At 52.1% G+C, this 20052-nt stretch overlaps 1 protein-coding gene across 1 annotated transcript in view; it reads left to right on the forward strand.

Moving 5' to 3' along the window:
* VIPAS39 (VPS33B interacting protein, apical-basolateral polarity regulator, spe-39 homolog) overlaps positions 1-19548 on the forward strand; it is a 29208-nt gene extending 9660 nt beyond the window's left edge. Inside the window, exons 8-19 of the mRNA XM_006134820.4 lie at positions 2317-2350; positions 2826-2928; positions 3014-3041; positions 3306-3379; positions 4242-4317; positions 10414-10548; positions 11955-11996; positions 13184-13273; positions 14884-14970; positions 15785-15874; positions 17381-17485; positions 18587-19548. Coding sequence (XP_006134882.2) covers positions 2317-2350; positions 2826-2928; positions 3014-3041; positions 3306-3379; positions 4242-4317; positions 10414-10548; positions 11955-11996; positions 13184-13273; positions 14884-14970; positions 15785-15874; positions 17381-17485; positions 18587-18607 — 885 coding nt within the window. The 3' untranslated portion in view covers positions 18608-19548. The remainder of the gene's footprint in view (positions 1-2316; positions 2351-2825; positions 2929-3013; positions 3042-3305; positions 3380-4241; positions 4318-10413; positions 10549-11954; positions 11997-13183; positions 13274-14883; positions 14971-15784; positions 15875-17380; positions 17486-18586) is intronic.
* Positions 19549-20052: the final 504 nt, after the last annotated feature.

The following is a 20052-nucleotide window of genomic DNA, read 5'->3' on the forward strand; positions in this document are numbered from 1 at the left end:
CCGGCAGCTGCGCGGGGCTTCCCCGGCCTCCCTGCAAAAGCAGCAGAGGTTTGCCGCTTGCCGCACCGTTCCCCAGTGACCTCCTCTGGCCAGATGCCTCGCTCCCTCTCCTCCATCCCCCACTTGCAGCCAGCAGCTGGATTTCCCCAGCTGGCCGGTTGCTGGCAGCTGTGTGAGGCTTCCCCTGCCTCCCTGCAAAAGCGGCAGAGGTTTGCCGCTCGCCAGACCGTTCCCCGGCAACCCCTCCTCACCAGATGCAAGGAGGCAGGGGAAACCTAGCTGCAAGCGGTGGGGCGGAGGAGAGGGAGCAAGGCATCCGGCCAGAGGGGGTCGCCAGGGAACGGCGCTGCAAGCAGCGAACCTTGGCCACTTTGCAAAGAGGCAGGGAAACCCAGCTGCCGGTTGCAAGCCCCCGCCCCTGTCCTCCCCTTTCCTTTCCCAGAGCCAAACATCTCCTCTCCCTGCTATAACCCAGTCCTCTTCCCCCCTCAACCTTCTGTCCCGGTCCCAGCTGCTAACAAGTGCAGGCTGGAGCCGCAAGCGCAAATGCAACCCCGACCTTTTCCATTATTTTCAATGGAAAAATTGACCCTGCATAACACGTTTTCACGTAGCATGATCATTTTCTGAAACGTATCTACTGTGTTAAATGAGGAATTACTGTACAAGAGTTCCCATGGGGGTTTTAGTGCATTTCAAAGCATAAGTGCCCTCATGGAGTCTGGAGTCAGTGGAGGACTCAGAGTTCCCCTCTAACTCCGGGCTCCATGCTGTGCTGCCACTTTGAAATGCTACGCGGAGCCCAGGGTCAGCTGGGGACTCCCCAGGTGAGCCCAGGTTCTGCGCGGCATTTCCCCAGCCAAGGTCAGCTGGGGACTCCCCAGTGGAGCCTGGGCTTTGCACAGTTTGAAATGCCGCGCTGGAACCCGGGCTGCACTGTGGAGTCCCCTGCTGACCCCGGGCTCTATGCAGTGTTACTGCTTTGAAACGCCGCGGTGGTGTTTCAAAGGGGCAGTGCTGCACAGAGCCCAAGCTCAGCTGTGTGGTGCAACCGCTTTGAAACACTGAGGTGGCATTTCAAAGGGGCAGCACCACATGGAGCCCAGGGTCAGCTCCTTGTGGTTATGTTTTGTTTCTCTGGTATGGTCTCAGTGCGGTGCTGCCACTTTGAAGTACCCCCTCTTTCCTTCCCCTATCTTATAGAGGCAGCAAGGGGTGGGAGGAGGGATTGACTAGTCCTTAACATCCTTAATATCCACACAGCCATTTAGCCCCTGAATGCTGTTGGTTTTGATTTAAAATCAGTGTTACCTAAAAGGGCCAGGTGTCAGATCTGAGAAACTCAGTGTTCTCAGTGTCTTGTTGAAAGTCGTGCTTCTCTGGAGCCTCGGGTTGGAATCCCAGAAATTCTTCTGTCTCCTGTGCCCACTGGGTCACATTCCTCTTCTCAGCTTGTGTGCAGGGCTTTGGGGTGAGATGTGGAAAGCTCAGGTCCCATCTGCTGCATTCTGGACTGAATGTCTCATAAGGGGAAAGGTTTGTTCCAGGCTGTTTGGCCTCCCAGAGCATTGTGCAGCAAATGAGCCATGTAGCTGGGCGGTCTGAATCCTCCAGAGATCTAATGTAACTCCAGAGAGGCAACAGGTTTAAAACAAACAAAAGGAAGTATTTCTTCACTCAGCACACAGTCAACCTGTGGAACTCCTTGCTAGAGGATGTGGTGAAAGCTAGAACTTTAACAGGGTTCAAAAAAGTGCTAGATAGATTCATGGAGTTTAGGTCCATCAATAGCTATTAGCCAGGATGGGTAGGATTGGTGTCCCTAGCCTCTGTTTTTCTGGAGGTGGGTGACAGGGGAAGGATCATGTGAGGATTACCTATTGTGATCCCTCCCTTTGGGGCATCTGGCATTGGCTACTGTCAGCAGACATACTTGGCTAGATGGACCTTTGGTCTGACCCAGTATGGCTGCTCTTATGTTCTTAGAGGTGGGAATGCTGCTAGTAAAGTTCTTGGGGGTCCTTTGGGAGGAGCACAAGGGAAATGCTTTGGTTTAAGAAATTTAAATTATAGAAAAGGTAGTATACCGTCTGCCCAAACCAGAGTGTTTCAGCTCACAGGCTCCCCAATGACTGTGCTTGGCCTACGCAGTACAGAAGACACCAGCATTGCTCAGTACAAAACACTGATTGAGCCTTGTGTGAAGGCTGGAGCTGAGATGTCTGTAGCTGAGTGGGCCTCCCTTGATGTGTCTGCCTACCCAGATACTGGGGAGGGTTCACCTGCTCATCTGAGGGACGTCTCTTCTGCTTGCAGATTCTAATATTCTTGAAGAGGACATTGAAGAAAGGTAAATGTGGCTGGGAGGCAACTAGGAGCAGTGGCATCCTTACAGGATTGTATTTCTCAGTTAAGGGGAGCATGGCCACATTCTCTCACCTGCTGCAAGTTAAATGGGAGAGAAGGGCTGAGATCACTCCTTTTGGGTGCTGCTGAACTGACCCAGGCATCTCCTAGGGACAGATGCACCTTCAAACCAATGAGTGTAATGGGATGGGGATGGGGCTGGCTGTGAAGACCCAGAGAGACTGTATGAGCACCTGGGACCCTGTTAGGAGATGGCAAAGGTTGGGTTGGGATGAATGAGAATGAACCTGTGTGGGATATGACCATGCACAACAAAGTATTCAGCCATTAAACAGATGGAATTGGGTTCCTTGTCCAACCCCTGGTTGCTAGAAGAAGGGCTTGCAGCTTCGTCCATGCTGGAACAGCCTTTGCATGGCTCCTCGGTGATGACATGCTGCCTCTTTCTCCTTCCCTAGAGATTCTCTTTCGAGAGCTGGAGGTGCGACAGGTGGCCCTACACCATCTAATCCATTTCCTCAAAGAGACAGGGGAGCAGAAGCTTCTCCTGGATTTGCTCAGGTGAGGCTGAGCTGAACATATTCTTTGTGGTTGGACCCCAAATGTGGGTGCTGAACAGGACTGATGCTTTGTTTCCCTTTTGCAGGTTCCTGGACAGGACTGAGGAGATTGCTGTGAGTATTCTCAATAATGGCAGGTCTTCCTCCTGTGTGGCTTTTATGAGGTGTGAGGAGACCCCTCAGAGAGGCTGAGAACAGATACACATGCCCCTCCTGCCTCTAGCAAAGGATGCTGTTGTGAGAAGAGCCTGGGAACTGGAAGTGACTAGCCACTCAGAGGCATGGGCTTGTGTCCATGTTTTGTTGGAAGTTGACATTCCAGATCTCCTGAGCCCATTACCATGTGAACAGATCCTGTTTTCTTTCTGCTTCTTCCAGCTGTTCCAGTACCGAGAGCACTTGAGCATCCAGGATGCAGAGAAACGAAGAGAATTTCTTAAAGGCTGCATCAGGTAAGCAGTGAAGCTGGGGAGCTGAATGAGGAGGGTGGAATAAGAAGTGCAGCCTGCTGGAGTAGATAGAGCCAGAATCATAGAGCTGGAAGAGACCTCATGAGGTCATCAAATTCAGTCACCTGCCCAAGGCAGGACCATTTGTTTTTGGCCAAGGCTCAAATTTCTTGGTCAAGGTAAAGTAAAAAAAAAAATAGTAAAAAAGGAAAGAAAAAATTTGGGGATCTGTTCTAAAGCATCTGGTGGTCTGGATTTGGCTCATGGTCTGCCTGTTGTCTGTCCCCGAAGTAGATTATGGTTATGTACAGGGCTAAAGAGACATTGGTCTCTCTTTCATCACTGAGTGGAGGTTTGAGGAACAACACAGGGTGATCATGAATAGCCTGTGGTCACCAATATTTTCTGCTGACTTGAGGGCAGAATCACATTGGGGATCTTACCCCATGGATGCAGATGAAACTGGGTGTACTGTGGTGAAATGTTAGTTTCTGGTGGGCATCAGGGTACCACTAGCACTCCTCTGAGCTCCCTTGTCTCATCTATGCCTTTTTGAAGAAGTCCAGGAAGTTTCCTCCTCTGATTGGGCTCTCTTTATAGTTAGTCTTCATCAGAGAGAGCAGGCAGTAATCTGGAAAAGTGAGAGCTTGAGATCTTGCTTGCCTCCCCTCCCTCCCCCCCTCCCCCAGACCATCTGATGGCTGAGGCCAAAGATCCGAGTCACCACACGTATAGAGAGCAAGAATGTGGGGAGTGCACTCCTTGGGAACGTTCTGGTGGAGTGGGGTTTAAAGCACTCCTCCAGGCAAGGTGTGCTGGAAAGAGATGCTGATAGTGACTGGTCTCATCACTTTCTGTTGACCAGGTTGCCATTTTCATCTGAAGATGCCATTCATGTTCAAGATCATTACACGCTCCTGGAGAGACAGATCATCATTGAAGTAAGGGCCCTGTTCTTTGGCTGTAGTGGGAGTATGTCAGATCTCTTCACCTGTCCCAGGCTCCATCTCCTCTGGAAGGCCTGTTCTAAAGCTGAGGTCCCCCTTCTGGACAGAATAAGAAAGTTCTTAATGACTGTAGCTGACTGGCTTGTCATCTCCAAGATCTAATGTAACTCTCTATTCCCACACCTTGTTCATAGCAGTTGCACCAAGCTGTCCCATTAAGAGTCAGATATGCTGATGGTATATGTTGGACATTAGCTTCAGAGCTATACATAGCATTAAGATGGTATCACACTGTCTGGAATGGTTCACACATATGAATGCCAACCTCAAGACAGAACACTCTACACTGGATATATGTTCTATAATTAGATTCACAAATGTGAACCCCTGAAGCACTGTAACAGTTGTGTGATGGTGCGTTGGGGTTTTCCCGTCTCCTGCTCCCCCGTAGTGGCACGAACAGATTCCACCAGTTAGTAGAACAGAGGGAGTTTATTGCTTCTCCAGGATACAGCACAGATGTAATCTGGTTACAGGAACGGGGGCTAGGAGGCCTCAGTGCCCCCCCTTGAGATGGGGGGTGGCTGGGCCCTACAATCCCAGCCCCCTCCCTAACTCCTTCTCCCCTGCTTCCCAGACAGAAACTCAACTAACTCACTTCCAGCCCTGCCCCCAGCCATTCCCCTTCTTCCCATTGTTCCGCTCCCTGGGGGCGAACTTGTCAGGTTCGAAGCCCCCCTTGCATAATGACTCATCCCCTGCCCTGCTAGGCCGTGCTGCAGCCAGTGGAGGTCACTCACAACCCATTGCCCAGCATAGCAACCAGCAAGGTACCCCCCACTACATCACACCCTGAAGCACTGTAACAGTCTTACCATCTAAAGTTACAGATAGTCCCCTTGGGTACACTCCAGGCTGTCTTTGTTTAGGCAAGCTGAATGAAGTGATAAATGGGCACTTACATCAAAGATTTAGGTTGCTCTTAGTCCCAAGAGATCAGTCACTGACCCCAGATCTCACAAAAAAAGATAACACTTGTAGATAATCCTACAGTGAGCTAAGGTTTTAGTAACTAGGAAAAACAATGGTTATTTGCAGGTTAAAACAGGGAATGTATATACATACATGTATGGTTCTAAAAGATGATTGAGGTGTAGTACTCTGTCATCACTGAATGTCTTTTTAGGGCTAACCCAGGTTGATCCTGGAGATCTGCATTTGTTTCCTAGCTCTAGCCTGGTGAGAGTCCAAACTGTAAAGAGCTATAGAATTTTCATGTCAGATTTATTAATTTCCTTCTTCCTAAGTTCAAGCTGATGGGATGTGTTTTCTCCTACGTAGCATCTTATGGGTGTGAGACGATCATCAACCCAGTCTCTGTATGGTGATGTTTCATTATGGCCCACTTTAGTTTTAAAAATCCTTCTTGATAGGAAAGACTCACAAGTTCAGAGGAGACATTTTTACAGTTATAAAGCAAAACTAACCTATTATCTTACAGCATGGGGTCAGACATTGCAAATAAAATTATTGCATGCAGTAACTTACAAGCGTTTTATAGAGTTTAAACTCTAAGTACATCTTTGTAAGTCTTACATAGGGATGTAAGCAACTAATAGACTAGTCAACTACCTGATAAGCAAATGCTTATTGCAGTGTTTCCCAATTGGTGCTCCGCGGAACCCTGGGGTCCCCCGGAGCAAAACGAGGGGTTCCACAAAGAGCCGGTGCTCCCCCGCCCCCTCTGAAAAAGAGAGAGAGAGAGCCGGCTAGCCAGCAGAGGTGTGGGCGGCGAGTTGTGTGGGCTTGTGGTGCCCATGCTCCTGCAATATTTGGAGCTGGAGCGGGTCCCGACACCCCCCCACCACCACCCGCGCGCGCGTCCTCCCAGCCCGGCCCCAGAGCGTCTCTCCCCCGTTCCCGTCCCTGCCGTGCGCAACCTTCCCTGAGCTCCCCCTGGCTGGCTGCTGCTGCCCTGCGCAGCACGCTCAAACCAATGGGTGGGGAGATGCCCGGACGTGACATAACGTCACAGCCCGGGATTTTAAACTTGCTGGGCGCTGTGTTGCGCCGCATGGCTGAGTTGTGGCTTCGGAGTCCGGGGACAGAGCACAGACTCCAGCCCCACAAAGTGGAAGGCAGAAGGTACGGGATGGGGAGGGGCTGGGGCTTGTGCAGAGGGAAAGGGGAAGGGCTGGGAGAGGAAGGTGCTTGTGCGGAGGGGAAGGGAAGGCACCAAAGGGACAGGGTAGAGAAGAGACAAATGGCAGGGGGCCAAGCGCAGACAATGAGGAAAAGGGCAGGAGGAGAGGTGTCAGTGGGAGGGGGACAGGGTGATGCTTGGAGGGGAGAGGGTAAGGGCATTGGGGGCTAGCGGGGTGAGGGGAGGTGCTGGGAGAAGGCCTGAAAGAAGGGGTGGGCATGAGGAAGGCTGGGATGAAGCAAGTCATGTGAGAGGGCACAGGGGCATGAGGGGAATGGGGGCAGAGGGTGGTGAGGGGTGGGCATCAGGGAAAAATGGAGCAAAGGGGGCAGAGGAAGTGAGGGAAGGGGGAGGCACCAGGAGGGTGCAGGGGTAAGAGAAGGTGTAGGTGCCAGGGGATTCTGGGCAGACACCTGCCCAGTGGAGGGACCACCGTCAGAGGAGAGACGCAGGGCAAGTTTGTAGAGGTGTTAGAAGAGGGGATGAGGAGGGGTAGTTCACATGATCAGAGTGGGGCTACTGGAGAAGTGGGCACAGGGAGGAGAGAAGGGCTGGTGGAGGGGGGCAGGTTGCAGGAGGGCTGAGGACGGTGAGAAGAGCAGGAGTCAGGACAGTAGAGGAGGGTGAGGAGTTGGGGGGCAGCAGGCACCAGGGGAGCTTACATGGCAGCAGAGGGAAAAGGTAGAGGTTTAAAAATATTTATTAATAACTTGGGTGGCACATCCAAACAAGCCACATGAACTCAATACTGGTGCACAACACAAAATTCATTTTGCTCATGTGAGGAAACTCTTAGGCTATGTCTACACTGGTTGTTTCTTGTGCAAGAACACATCCACTCTTCCATGTGGGAACTGTGCTTTTGCACAAGAGCATCTATGGCAGTGTGGACACTCTCTAGCCCAAGAAAGTGTCGATGGCCATTTTAGCCATAGGGCTTTCTTGCGCAAGAAATTCATGTTGCCTATCTACACTGGCCTCTTGCGCAAGAATAGTTGCTCAAAAGGGCTTATTCCTGAGTGGGAGCATTGTAGGTCTTGCAGAAGAAGCCCTGATTTCATACATGAGAACGTTAGTGTACTTGCGCAAGAACACACGGCCAGTGAGGACAGGCAGCAAATTTTTGCGCAAGAGCGGCCGCTTTGGCGCAAGATCGTGCCAGTGTAGACACAGCCAAGGGGAGGGAGGAAGGCAGGAGCAGGGAATCAGCACTGGCTCAGCATGTCTACATGGTTTGGGGGAAGGTGCAGGGAAATTGAACTCAGCTGGGTTGCAGAGTGGGGAGGTCTGGGGAGCTGGGCTGGGCTGTGGCGTGGGGGTGTGTGTGGGTGTGGGTGTGGAGCTCAGAGCTCAGTTTGACTGCAGGAGGAGGGAGGTGCCGGGAACCGGGGCTAGACTCAAGGGGAGGGAGGGACGGGGAATGGGCTCTTGGCTCAGCAGTTTTGTGGGGCTTGGAGGAGGTGCAGGGAAACGGGGCTCAGCTGTGCTGTGGGGGAGGCATGCAGGGAACCAGTGCAGGGCTCAGCTGGGCTGAGATGGATGGGGGAGGGCATACAGAACAGAAGGGCAGCTCAACTGGGCTGTGAGGGGCTGCAGGGAACTGGGGCTGCACTCCCTTGGATTGTGAGGGATGGTTTTGGGGGAAGTGCAGGGAACCAGCAGGGGTGGGCAGCTTAGTTTGGTTGCATGGGATAGAGGTGCAAAGAAGCCTAGTGGGGAAGAGGCGGGGAGACCAGGAGCCCTGAAATGACCTCCCCTGGTCCAAAAATTCCTCATCTTGGACCAGTCCGGTCTAGAGGGTGCCAGATCAGGGAGGTCCAACTCCTACCCAAGTCCCCTCCTCGCACCTTCCCTCGTAGCCAGACACCCTACATCCAGCCTGCTTCTGCACCCTACCTACCACCTAGACCGTGTCTCCTTCCGCCTCCCAGATCCTGCATCCCATCCCTATCCCGCTCCTTGGCAGCCCTGCCATCCAACCTAGGACCGCCCTGGCCCCAGCACCTTGCCTCACACCCCAGGACTCAGCACCGCCCTGGCCCTGGCCCCGGCCTCAGCACCCTGCCATCCACGCTAGCACCCAGCAGCACCCTGTTCCTTGTCCTGGCACCCTGCCAGTCACCCTAGTGCCCCGCAGGACCATGTCCCTGACCCCAGCACTCTGCCACCTGCCTGTCCCAGCACTTTGCCCCAGCACCCTGCCACCTGAGCCAGCATCCTTCCACCCAGCAGCACCCTATCCCCAGCCCCCACTATCACTCTGTCCCCTACCCCCACCAGCACATTTGGGACCACATTAGTGAGGCTTGGGGTTTTTGGAGGAGCTTTTTTTTTTGTTTTTTTGCATCTCACTTGTGTGCCCCAACTGACTTTTCTGTGGGTCAATGACCTTTGACTCAAAACAGGTTCCTCACCCCTCTCACATATAAAGACAATGCTAAAACATTTTTTTTGATCTGAGGAAGTGGGTCTGGCCCACGAAAGCTCATCATCTAATAAACCATCTTGTTAGTCTTTAAAGTGCTACATTGTCCTGCATTTTGCTTCAAAACCTTTTGAGTTTGACATATTTTATTTAAAAATGAAGCCAGGCCAACAAGCCCCCATTTGGGACCAAACCCCCATTTCACTGCAGCATCATAACACTCCTGCACCACCTGACCCCAGATCTGAGCCTATCATACACTGGAACCCCCTGTCCTGAGCCTCTTACATCCCCACATCCTCAGTCTTCTGCCACAACATTCCTCCACCATCCACACATCACAAATCTGTGTCCTGAGCCCATCATACTCACAAACTTCTTGTCCTGAGTCCCTCACATATCCAGCCCAAACTCCTGCAACCTCATATCAACAAGCCCTGGCTTGCTCAGCACCCCAAACTTCCACTTGAACCCAACACTCCGCAGCCTAGAGTCCCCTCCCTGAGTCAACAGCCCCTTCTCCTGCATCTAAATTCTCTCTCAGAGCTTGTACTTCTCACCCCTTCCCACACCCAAATCCTTCATTCCCACCCCACACCTCACTCTCATAGGTTGAGACAGGTATAAGGGCTGGGGATAGCAAGTGATGGAGAGGAGGGGAACAGAGCGGATGAGGCCTCACAGAAGGGAGATGGGGGGGCAGGGAGTCTTGGGGAAGGAATATGAATTTCATGAATTGGTGGGTCCCTTTCTCCTTCCCCGCCCCCCCCCCCCCTTTTTTTTTTGCTTGACAAACCTAGGGGTTCCTTGAAATTTTGAAAAGCTGAAAAGGGTTCCTCAGCCAAATAAAATTGGGAAACACTGGCTTATTGGGTAGTCGAGTAGGAACTTGACTCGTTGCTTCCCCACCCTTGCAGCCTCTGTCAGAGGCAGCAAGGCAGGGAGCAGGAGCTGATGCTGGGGGGAGCCAGCTTAAAAGCCAGTTCTTCCCAGCACTGTCTTCGCAAGGGGCATGGGGAAATGGCACAAGCGGGGATTGAAACAGTCCTGCTGGTGCCAGTCCCGACTGCTGCTCTTCTCCCTTTGAAATGTACAAGAGCTGCCTCTGGGTGGCTCATGTACATTTTAAAGGGAGGCAGCGGGATAGCAAGCCAACTGCCTTATTGACTAATTGAGTATTTGGTGAAAATTCCATCAGCTACTCAATTAGATGGTTAATTGAACTTTAGCATTTCTAGTCTAACACCTGTCTTGAGCAATAGTAACATACAGGTGAGCTGGTCTGCTTTCCAGCTATGAATTTGTCACTGCTTAGCTGACGCCTGCAGCATTGGCAAAAGCTGGCACCTGGTCTACTAGTTTTATGGAAACTGGGCCAGGCAGCCCTTATCTTCTAGGAATTGGGCAAGCAAACTGTGACTGTCCTGATTTTCATGCAGTCTTTTTCAAACTACTTTTCTAGGCAAATGACCGGCATCTGGAGTCTTCTGGGCAGTCAGAGATATTTAAGAAATACCCACGAAAGGCCTCAATCCTCAACATGCCACTGGTGACCACGCTATTCTACTCCTGCTTCTACCACTACACAGAAGCTGAGGTGAGGGCAACAGTGAGATGAGGAGGGGGTTGGAATTCAGTGCTGAAGCCCTGGGTACCAGTCACTAAATAATGTCTGACTTTATCTTGTGCTTTTCATCAGTAGATCTTAAACCACTTTAAAAGGGACTTTAGTGTCACTACCCCTGTTTTACAGGTGAAAAAATGAAGCACGGGAGAGGTGCAGTGACTTGTGTCCCACAGCAGACCAATGGCCTACCCAGGACTAAACCTGTATTTCCCGAGTCCCAGTCCAGTGCCCCTCAGCCACACTGCTCAACTAATAGTGTTGGCACACTGGTAAAGGAAGAGGATGAAACAATTACCCTCCATTTACAAACTCCCCCCCACCCCACCCCCACACATACATTCTCACACGCAATCTCCAGAGAGTTTCCTCAACCTTCCAGAACGGTCCTCACATTTTATGGAATTCTGACACTTCATGGGAGACATAAGAAATGTGGGGACAGCATTAGAAGGCCATACTGCCTGCTATGGCAGCCATCACAGAAGTGCTGCCATATCAGAGAAAGCATCTTCTGGATCCAGTGTCTAAGGGGTTAACTTAGCTTGTAACTTTTTCAGGGCCATATGTGAGACAGGTGGTCTTTAAAGTATGTGTGAGGGCCCTAGACTAGAGGTGTGGGAAACCCTACCCCAAATAGCATGGGAGGTGGGAGGGTCACTTCTGTCTGGAACCTTCATTTTCCAATCTAGCATTAGCCTTGGTAATGTGCAATGGTAGTGGCAAACAGGAGGCTTGTCTGTCAGGATGTGTCCGTGCCAGGGGTGGGGAACTTTGTTTGGGTCAAGGGCCCACAGAAAAATCAGTCAGGGGTTGCACACATAGTGAGAAACAAACAAAAAAAACCCTCACTGATGTGGCCCCTAACTATGAAGGCGAAAGACACACCCCTCATTCCCCTTGTACACCAGAACCTAATGTGGGGCCAGGCTAGTAGACTTTGTGTGGTCCAGTCCCGTAGTAGGTGTGAGCTCCCCAATGCTAGGGGCGGAGCTGTGGGCCTTGGGGGCCGGATGCAGGCAAGCCAGGGGCTACATCCGGCCCCCAGGCCTGAGGCTTCCCACCTCAGTCTACGCTGAAGCTGCCTAACTTGGATAAACAGACTTACTCTAGTTGGGCTCAAACTAGTCCACTAAAAATAGCAGTGTGGATGTTCTGGCTTGGGTGGAGGTTGAGTCTGAAGCCATTTGACCCTGTGCGCTTCAAAGCCTGAGCTGGAACATGTATGTTTCTATTTTTAGTGCACGAGCATGAGCTTTGCTGCCATGAATGTGTGTACCTGAGCTGGGAGAGTCACTCCTTGTCTGTGGTGTAGACTTATAAGAGGCAGGGGGCCCAAGAGCTGAAAAGGCTAAGCCCTGTCATCTCTCTCTCTTCAGGGGACATTCAGCAGCCCGACCAACCTGAAGAAAACCTTTAAGGTAAGGAGTGCAGTCTGAGTAGGGTCTTATTTTTGGTGGGGGTGGGTTTCTGTGACAGCATCAGTAAAAATGCAGGCAGCAGAGTTGGGGGCTGGACTAGTGCCTGGGAGGAAGGAAATTGAGAGACTGAGTCCTGTCCGAAGTAGAGTTTGCTGGCTCTGCAGGGAAAGAGATAGAAGGGAAGTGGGATTAGATCAGGATGGGCAATAATTTTTGCCCGGGGTGGGTCTGATTAGTCTGGGGGTGGGGAAGCCCCTTTGCCTCCTTCTTCCCACTAGGCCCTCATGCGCTGGAAAAAGCTTGGCATGCTCCCTCATCCCCAGGCCAATCAGGATCTGGGGGCGGGGAAGCGCAGAAAGCCTCCTCCCACCCTGCAGGACCACGTGGTACTTTGAAGTGCTGCGGGCTCCTCGCAGGGCCGGGAAAGGGCGAAGGAAGCTTCATGCAGCTCCCCCACCCCCAGGCTCTGATTGACCTGGGGCGGGGGAGCATGCAAAGCCTCCTCCGCTCTCCCCTCTGGCTTGCTGAGGCCCTTTTGCCCACCCCTGGATTAGATATGGTTGTTACGTAAGAGGTGAACTCTGTGGAGACCTTTGCTTTGGCCTGGCCTGGCCTAGAAGCTGGACCATCTTGGAGGCCAAGGGCAGAAACTTGGCTGCAAGAGCTTGCTAGAAGAAGTTCTGTGGGAACCTGGGGGGTGAGGACCCACTGGGATCCCTGGTTACAGGAACCCTTGCCCCTGGATTTGAACTCCAAGCTCTGTGAGGTTGTTCCCTTAACTGCGGTTAACTCCCCTGGCCTTACCTGGCTTTGGTGCTTGAGTGACCTATCTCACTTCTCATGGCTTGGAGGGGAAAATGGGCTCTCCCCACAAGCAGTCTATTGCTAGTCTCATCCTGCTGCAACCAGTCCTGCTGGGAGCTTCTTCCATGCCATCTAACTGTGTGGCATGCTCCCTGGAGTCATTGTGGCATGCGGCTGGCTTTGCTGGCTCAACAGGAGGAGCAGATCCTTTGTGTGACCCTCCATACACTGCTGTGCTGAAGTTTGGACAGTACCATCTCCTCCTAGCAGCTGACTTGCTGCCTGCTGAGTAGATGATGCTGTCTGTTGAGGGGGTGGCGCTGCCTGTTTCCTCACCCCAGACTATGTTCTCATGCTTACCATTCAGTGTCTCTGCCTTGCAGATCCCAGACAAACAGTATATGCTGACAGCCCTGGCTGCCCGTGCCAAGCTGCGAGCCTGGAATGATGTGGATGCCCTGTTCACCACCAAAGTGAGTGGCAAAACCTTTCTGGGGAGTGGGTCCAAACAGGCAGATTAAGGTTTGGTGGGGCCCTGGGCCAGAGCAAAGGAGAGCCTCTCCACCCTTTCCACCTATGGTCCTGCTGCTCTTCCACACTTTTCACGTGCAGCCTTGCCCACATCCCTACCTCATTCTGACCCTGTTTCGCAGCCCCACCACTGTTCTACCCACAATCCCCTCACATTTTGCCCCTGCTCCACTACAGCCCACAACCTGTTTACTTTCCTTTTCCCCTCACCTGGGACCAGAGAAGTGCTATCTGCCCACCAGGTCCCCAGTGTGGAATAAGAGCTTAGCCAGCTCTGAGGCCATGGCTGGGAGAAGAGCTCCTGCAGTCCCAGGGCCTCCGCAAGGTTCAGGTGCTGGGCCTTTTCCTGCCCCACACAGTGCTTCTGCCATAGACAGTGGGGCAGGGGTACCAGGGCTTCAGCTGCCCTGCCCAGTGCTTCTGCTAAGGGAACAGGGTCAGGGTGCAGGGGCTTCCACCATCCCCACCCCCACCCCACCTGGCGCTTCTTCTGAGGTCGTCATTAGGGTCACCGGCCACAGGCCCCATTGGCCCAGTGGCTAAAATGTCACTGTGTTCAAACACTGCTTATTTCCTGACTACGTCCAGGGCCATCCCGAGCTGCCCCCGCGGTGCACGGCGCATGTGCGGGCCCACCCCCGCGGTGCACAGCGCATGCACGGGCCGGCTACAGCCACTTGTGCGTAGCCTGGGACCCATCTCCGGGGGGCACAGCGCATGCGCTGCCTAGCCCAGCCTGGCTAGTGCTGCTGGTGTGCGCGCCGGGCCGTGCAGAGCCCCGTGGCTGGGGGGAAATGGGCGCTGCTGGCTGGCACCGCAGGGCTGGTGCTGCGGGACCCGGGCGTGCGGCGTCTGATGGCAGCTGTAAGGGACACTACACGTCCCTTACACCTGCCACCAGGTGCCCCCCGTCGGTTGGCGCCCCGGGCAGCTGCCCATCTAGCCCATGCCTCAGTTCGTCCCTGACTATGTCTGTCTGTTTCCATTTGATTTGAGGGCCATGCGCTGTCCCCTGTCCGGCCTGATCTGCTCTGTGTTGAAGTCTCCTATGGCCCTGGCCCTGGCCCTGCCACTGAATTGTATGGCACACTCTGGGGTTCATGTGGAGAGACATTGCTTGTTAAATTTGAGCCTGGCACATCCATGCTCTGAGGTCCAGAGTGGTTGCTCAGAGAGCAAGTTCCTTGTCCAGAGAAGATGAGATGGGCTTAGTACAGGTCCTGCCAGCTCAGCTAGAGAAGGAGGCAGCCTTTGAGGTTCTGCTGCCGGGAGTCACATGCATTATGAGCCCAGCCTCCAGATTTGGAATGCTGCTGATTGTGGAACTATGATCTGTCAGGGAAGAGCAGCATCCTCAGCCCAAAGCAGATTTCCACTGCCCTCTGAGGGATATGGAGAGGGCAGGGAGGAGGAGAAGCAATCCCAGTGGCTGCTGTGCACCAAACCCAAATCAATTAACAGCCCTGTTCCTCAGTTCCCCACCCTCTCTGGGAATCTTGCATGGAACGTCCCTTTTGAAAAGATTAATGCAGAATTCGGGTCGCTGTTTCAGAACTGGCTTGGCTACACCAAGAAGAGAGCTCCAATTGGCTTCCATCGAGTGGTGGAGATCTTGCAGAGGAACAACGCTCCGGTGCACGTGAGCAAAGGAATTGCCCTGTCACAGCATGCCGTCTAGTCTGCTATCTTCCCACACTGGATCAGATGTTCAGGCCTTTCAGTCTGCTATCCCATTGCATTGACTCAGACCACTCAGCCACCTGGCTTGATAACATGCTCCCAACAGAGACCATTACCTGCCTTACAGTGTACCTGGGGAATGGGCTGTTTATTTCTTCCTGAACCCCCAAGTGAATTTGCCAGAGAGGGGCATTCACTTATTGTTTACTGTCTGGCTTCCATAGCTGGGGACAATGATGGACTTCCTCATGTGAAGTTCCTCTTTATTTGGGCCAGCTGAGTCCCTTAGGGATATAGATGCTACAGATGCAGGCTGGAAGCACGATGGTGGAGGGTGAGAGGGGGCAAGAACCCACGGGAACTAGACACAGTGAGGTGTGCGTTATGGGGCAGCTAAGAGATGGACAGCAGCAAGTGCTGAAATGTCTGTGGGATCAGATCATGTATGACAAAGCCAAGGCCATCAAATAGATTGTTCCGTATATTCGGTTTCTAGGTGCTTAATTTGGGCAAGGTTCATCTGATGGAATTGCTCTCTGGGCTGGCAGGGCCCATGAGGAGGGCTTGGATTCACTACCCCTGAAACCCACTGAGCAGGTCATCTGTGAGGCTATCCCATCCACACACTGCCCTCCACTTGCAGAGGGGGCCAGACTGTATGGCGATCTTCTGTAAAGGGCTAGTTGTCTGTAGCTGGGATATATTTAGGGAGATGAGGGAAGGGTGACTGGGGAAAACAAGCTCTGCTGATGGCTCCTGCCCTTCCCATCTAGGTGCTGCAGGAGTACGTGCGTCTGGTGGAGGACATAGAGGCAAGGTTGAGCCTTGCCATGAAGTATAAGTGCCACGATGTTGTTATTGATGTGAGTTCCTGCTCTGCAAAGGGGAAGAAGGTCTGCACCCCCGCATATACACACACTTGGCTGAGGCCAGGCTCTCCCGCATCTCCCTTGCCTTATTGCCCTGTGCCCATCTTGTTTACCTCTGGGTGTACTTTCTCTTTGTTTTTGGTGTCAGCTGGTGTTCCCAGAATCTGCTAAAGCCAAGTAAGCACTGCTCACCCTCTTTCTACCTCTGCCGGGGCTATCCCTAGCAGGGATGTGGGGCTCCGTCCCCTTCCCCATACTGCAGGCCTCTGCCCCACTCCATCCCTTCCTCCAAACCTGTCTGCTCCACCTCCACCCCACCTCTTCCTGCCCCCTCTGGTCCCCTGGGAACCTCTTCTTCAGGCCTTTTCCGTGCACAATACAAGCCAGGAGATTACTGGGGACTTGATACAGGGCAGCAGTAAGAACCACTCCTCTAGCCTACTTCCGAGCAATGCAAGGCTCAGGGGTATGGGCTCAGACACTGCACTTCCTGCTGCCACAGGGAAGTCATGTAGTCAGCTATAAAATTAACCTGTAAGCCTAGGGTTATAGGTTAATCTTGTCAACTACACACATTCTCCCCTGCCCTGCTGCCTCTGTATCAGAGGCAGCAGCGCAGGGGTGTGGGGCAAGGGAGACTGCCATGAACTGCAGAGTAGCAGGGGGCTCCCCAGCAGTGGGGCCAGAGCACACTGGCTGCCAGCCCCACCCCCAGGGACTATAGAATAGTCGAGTAACTGATAAGAATTCATGCAGTTATTCAATTATTCATTTACCCGATATCTAACATCAGCAGTGAAGCTGAATACAGCAGTGTGGGAGATGGGTGACAGAACAGGGCAGAGCAGGCTGCTGGTAGGTCTGGATTCTGCCACCATGATGAGTGGTGGGTACTTGACCCCTGCTGCCCTGCAAGGCTCCCTCAGGTAATCGCTCAGGCTTCTCTGTGTCCCCTGGCTTCCCTAGGGGACTGTCCTGTCCATAGAATGGCTGAGGTGGCTTTGGTGGGGCCCCCAACGTGCAGAGCCTGGGGCAGACAACCCAGACCATCCTGTGGATGTGACAGCTCTACCCCCACCCTCCAGCAGTTCTGCTGGTGCCTCCCAGCCTGCTGTTCTTAGGTTGGCTCCTTTGGAGTAGAGATGTGTGCTAGAGTGGCCTGAAGCTTAACATTTTCTCTAGTGCAGGACTGTGAGCTTCAGTCATTGGGGTGCATAGTTGGTGCATTAACCCGTAGAGCCTCTCCTTTCTGGATAGGACCTTTCCTAAACGTTTGCAGTGAAGACCCAACCTTCCATTGGGGCAGCCCATAAGATTTATGATTTTTCCCTGGACTGTCTCTCCTGTGCCAGATCCCACTGCAGAGTGATGAGTCTTTGGGGAAATCAGGATATAGCCAATGCTGTGGGAAGATTGGAGAGTTATTCCTCAACTGAACAGAGGGGTGGTGCCAAGCAAAGGAAGTTGCTTCACTTAGCTCTGGTTTTGCTGTTTAACTAGGCATATAGAGACCTGAAGGATCGTCACCAGCTGATGGCGTACAGGTGTAAGGTGGAGCGGGGCTCTGCAGAAGAGGACAAGATAGACAACATCCTCAGCAACATGGTAAAGAGTGACTCCTCGCCCACATACACTTGAGCTAGCCCTGTGGAGCTGTGTCCTGCAGATACATTACTCAGAAAGAGGACTGGGTTTGTTTGGTGTGTGGCATAGGGGTTGCTGCCCTGAGTCCACCCTTCCTGCTGGGAGCATGCTAGTCCATGAGGAGGTTCCAGTTAGATACTGGAAAGGGGAATCTGTGCAGAGTCTCTGGAAAAGAGCCAGTGCTGTAAAAGGGAGAAGTAGCAACTGTTCAGTGCTGAGTCACCACAGTAAAGGATTTGATTTCTGTCTGTGATAACAAAAAGAGGCTTGAGGCGTTGTGCTAGAACTAGTGTCCTGAGTGTGAAAAACAATCGCTGACCCTAGAGAACTTACAGTCTTAGCATGTGACAAGTGATAACTAGTGGTGGTTTAATGTGGGCATGGGCTCCTTTTTGATGGTCTATTCTCAATACAACCTGCCAGATTATTGCTTTGGGCCTCTTGGAATCAGACACTTTTACCTCTGGGTTTGGTATTCTGTTTGCCTTTTCATGTTAGAAAGGCCCAATTGTATTGCCAGCTTTTAGTGAGTCATAGTCTGACAGAGGACTGCAAGTCAGGAACGTCTGAATCAGAATCCTGGCTTGCTACATAGCCTTGTCTCTTTCCTTTGTGCCTTGGTTTCTCCATCTGAGCCAGGCAAGCAATCCTGACCGCCCTTGCAGGGGAAATGTGAGGTTCTATATATTGTGATGATGATCTTTAGCACTTGTCTTTACTGCTGCTTGTCAGCTCCCTGCATTTCACTCAGCATGGTGCTGACATGCTAGTTTAGTCAGTTTGTACTTCGTTACGTGACTTGGGTTTTTTTTTGTTACTCATCCCAGAGCTGCTGGATTTGGGTTTTTGCATGCTGTAGGAATTGTTTTAATTGACTTAAACTTCAAACATTTCCAGCGACATCAATTTATAAACACGCCCACCTTGTCATTTTTTTGGAACATCTGAGCATGGGGCTGAATTCTCTGGCACTGTTCTCCCTTCCAGCGGGGCAAATACCCCCTGGGCATGTTCCTGAGAGATCTGACCTACTAGCCATGTCCTGTTGTGCTTCTTTTTCAGCAAATCCGATGGAAGAATTGAGACGCGTCTGCTCCTTTCAGAACCATCTCAATTTGCCATTGCCATGCCAGTGAGAGAGGAAACTATGGAGCCAGCCTCAGTGCCAACAGAGCAAGTTCCATTTCCAGTCTTGGTGTGGCTGGTCTGATATTGCTAGGCAGTGCTAATAACTGCTGGGACAGAAATGCATCCAGGCTGACATAAGGCAAACCCAGCTATCTGGCTAATGGAACAAGACACTGATGAACTGGAATCAATGCTCTGTAACAGGCCAGACCATGAGATGAGCATGGTCTCAGTGTACAGATAGAAGTCAAGTCAGCAAAGCAGCAGCTACTTCAGATTTGTGCAGAATTGGGGCTCATTCAGGTGTGACGAACAAAGGAATTGTTGTTCCTCACACCTGAATGATTTCTCCTAGGGACAGAGGTGACCCACCCCTTTGCCGTACCAGCTGCTAAGGCTGGGGCAAAGATGGCTGTGTCAGAAGTGAAGATGCAGGAACCACCCACAGGGCTGCATTCGCCGTGCTTCTGCAAGCATGACGGGTAGGGAAAGAATTCTTGCTGCTTAAAAGCCCAACCTTCCTGTGCACCTCTGATTAACCCTCAGAAAAGTATCTTTCAGCTAAGTGCAGATTGCTAGGATGATTACCTTTGTTGATAGCCTCACTCCAGGCACTGCATCTCGACCTGTCTTTTCACCCAAAGGGAAGCTGGCAGCTCAGGCTGGAGTTCATCAAGCCTCTTGTTGAGTTGGTTAGCGAATGAGGTAAAATTCCCTCCTAACAAGTGTGAAGATGCTGGCCCTGCGAAGCTCCTTGGACTAGTCTTCTCCATGGCATTTACATGGAGAGAATTTTGCTGCGTCCCTTCAAAATGTGACACTCCCATGAGGTTCAGGCTAGCTGTGTCATGTCAGACCACACTTCCTGTTCCTTAAATAAAGCTGCATCTCTGGTTCTCTTTGTGTCTCCTATCTACTTCCTTCTCTAGTGCTTTTCATGTCACCACGTACCCTGATCGTGGGAGGTTGCCCCACCTTTTGAGAAGTGGGCAGGTGAGATGCACCTCAAAGTATCCCAGGGTCATAAGAAATGTGACTGGTGGGACAATTTTGCCTTAAAAGAGAAGCTTTTCCCAGGCAGCAATCTCAAATCCTGGATGTTCTTAGTAGGAGCACATCTGACAGCAAGTGGTTCCGAGAAACACACAGGCTTGCAAATGGCCATACAAAAATGGTAGTTATTTTATCTGTTGAAGCTAACAGCAGCCCCATGCCAGTCCTAGGGCAGAGTCTGGTTCCAGGGTGCCCCCCTGGTATGCTGTAACAACCCTAAGTGTATGATAAAAAGGGAATTTTCAGAATATTTTTCTGATATATATGTCTCACTTTCCACTGTTTGCTGCATTGTTATCTAGTGGGTGGGGAAGGACTGGTTGGTCTACACTAGGAACTTGCATTGC

This window comes from Pelodiscus sinensis, chromosome 4 (assembly GCF_049634645.1).
Source record: "Pelodiscus sinensis isolate JC-2024 chromosome 4, ASM4963464v1, whole genome shotgun sequence".
Taxonomy (NCBI): Eukaryota; Metazoa; Chordata; order Testudines; family Trionychidae; genus Pelodiscus; species Pelodiscus sinensis.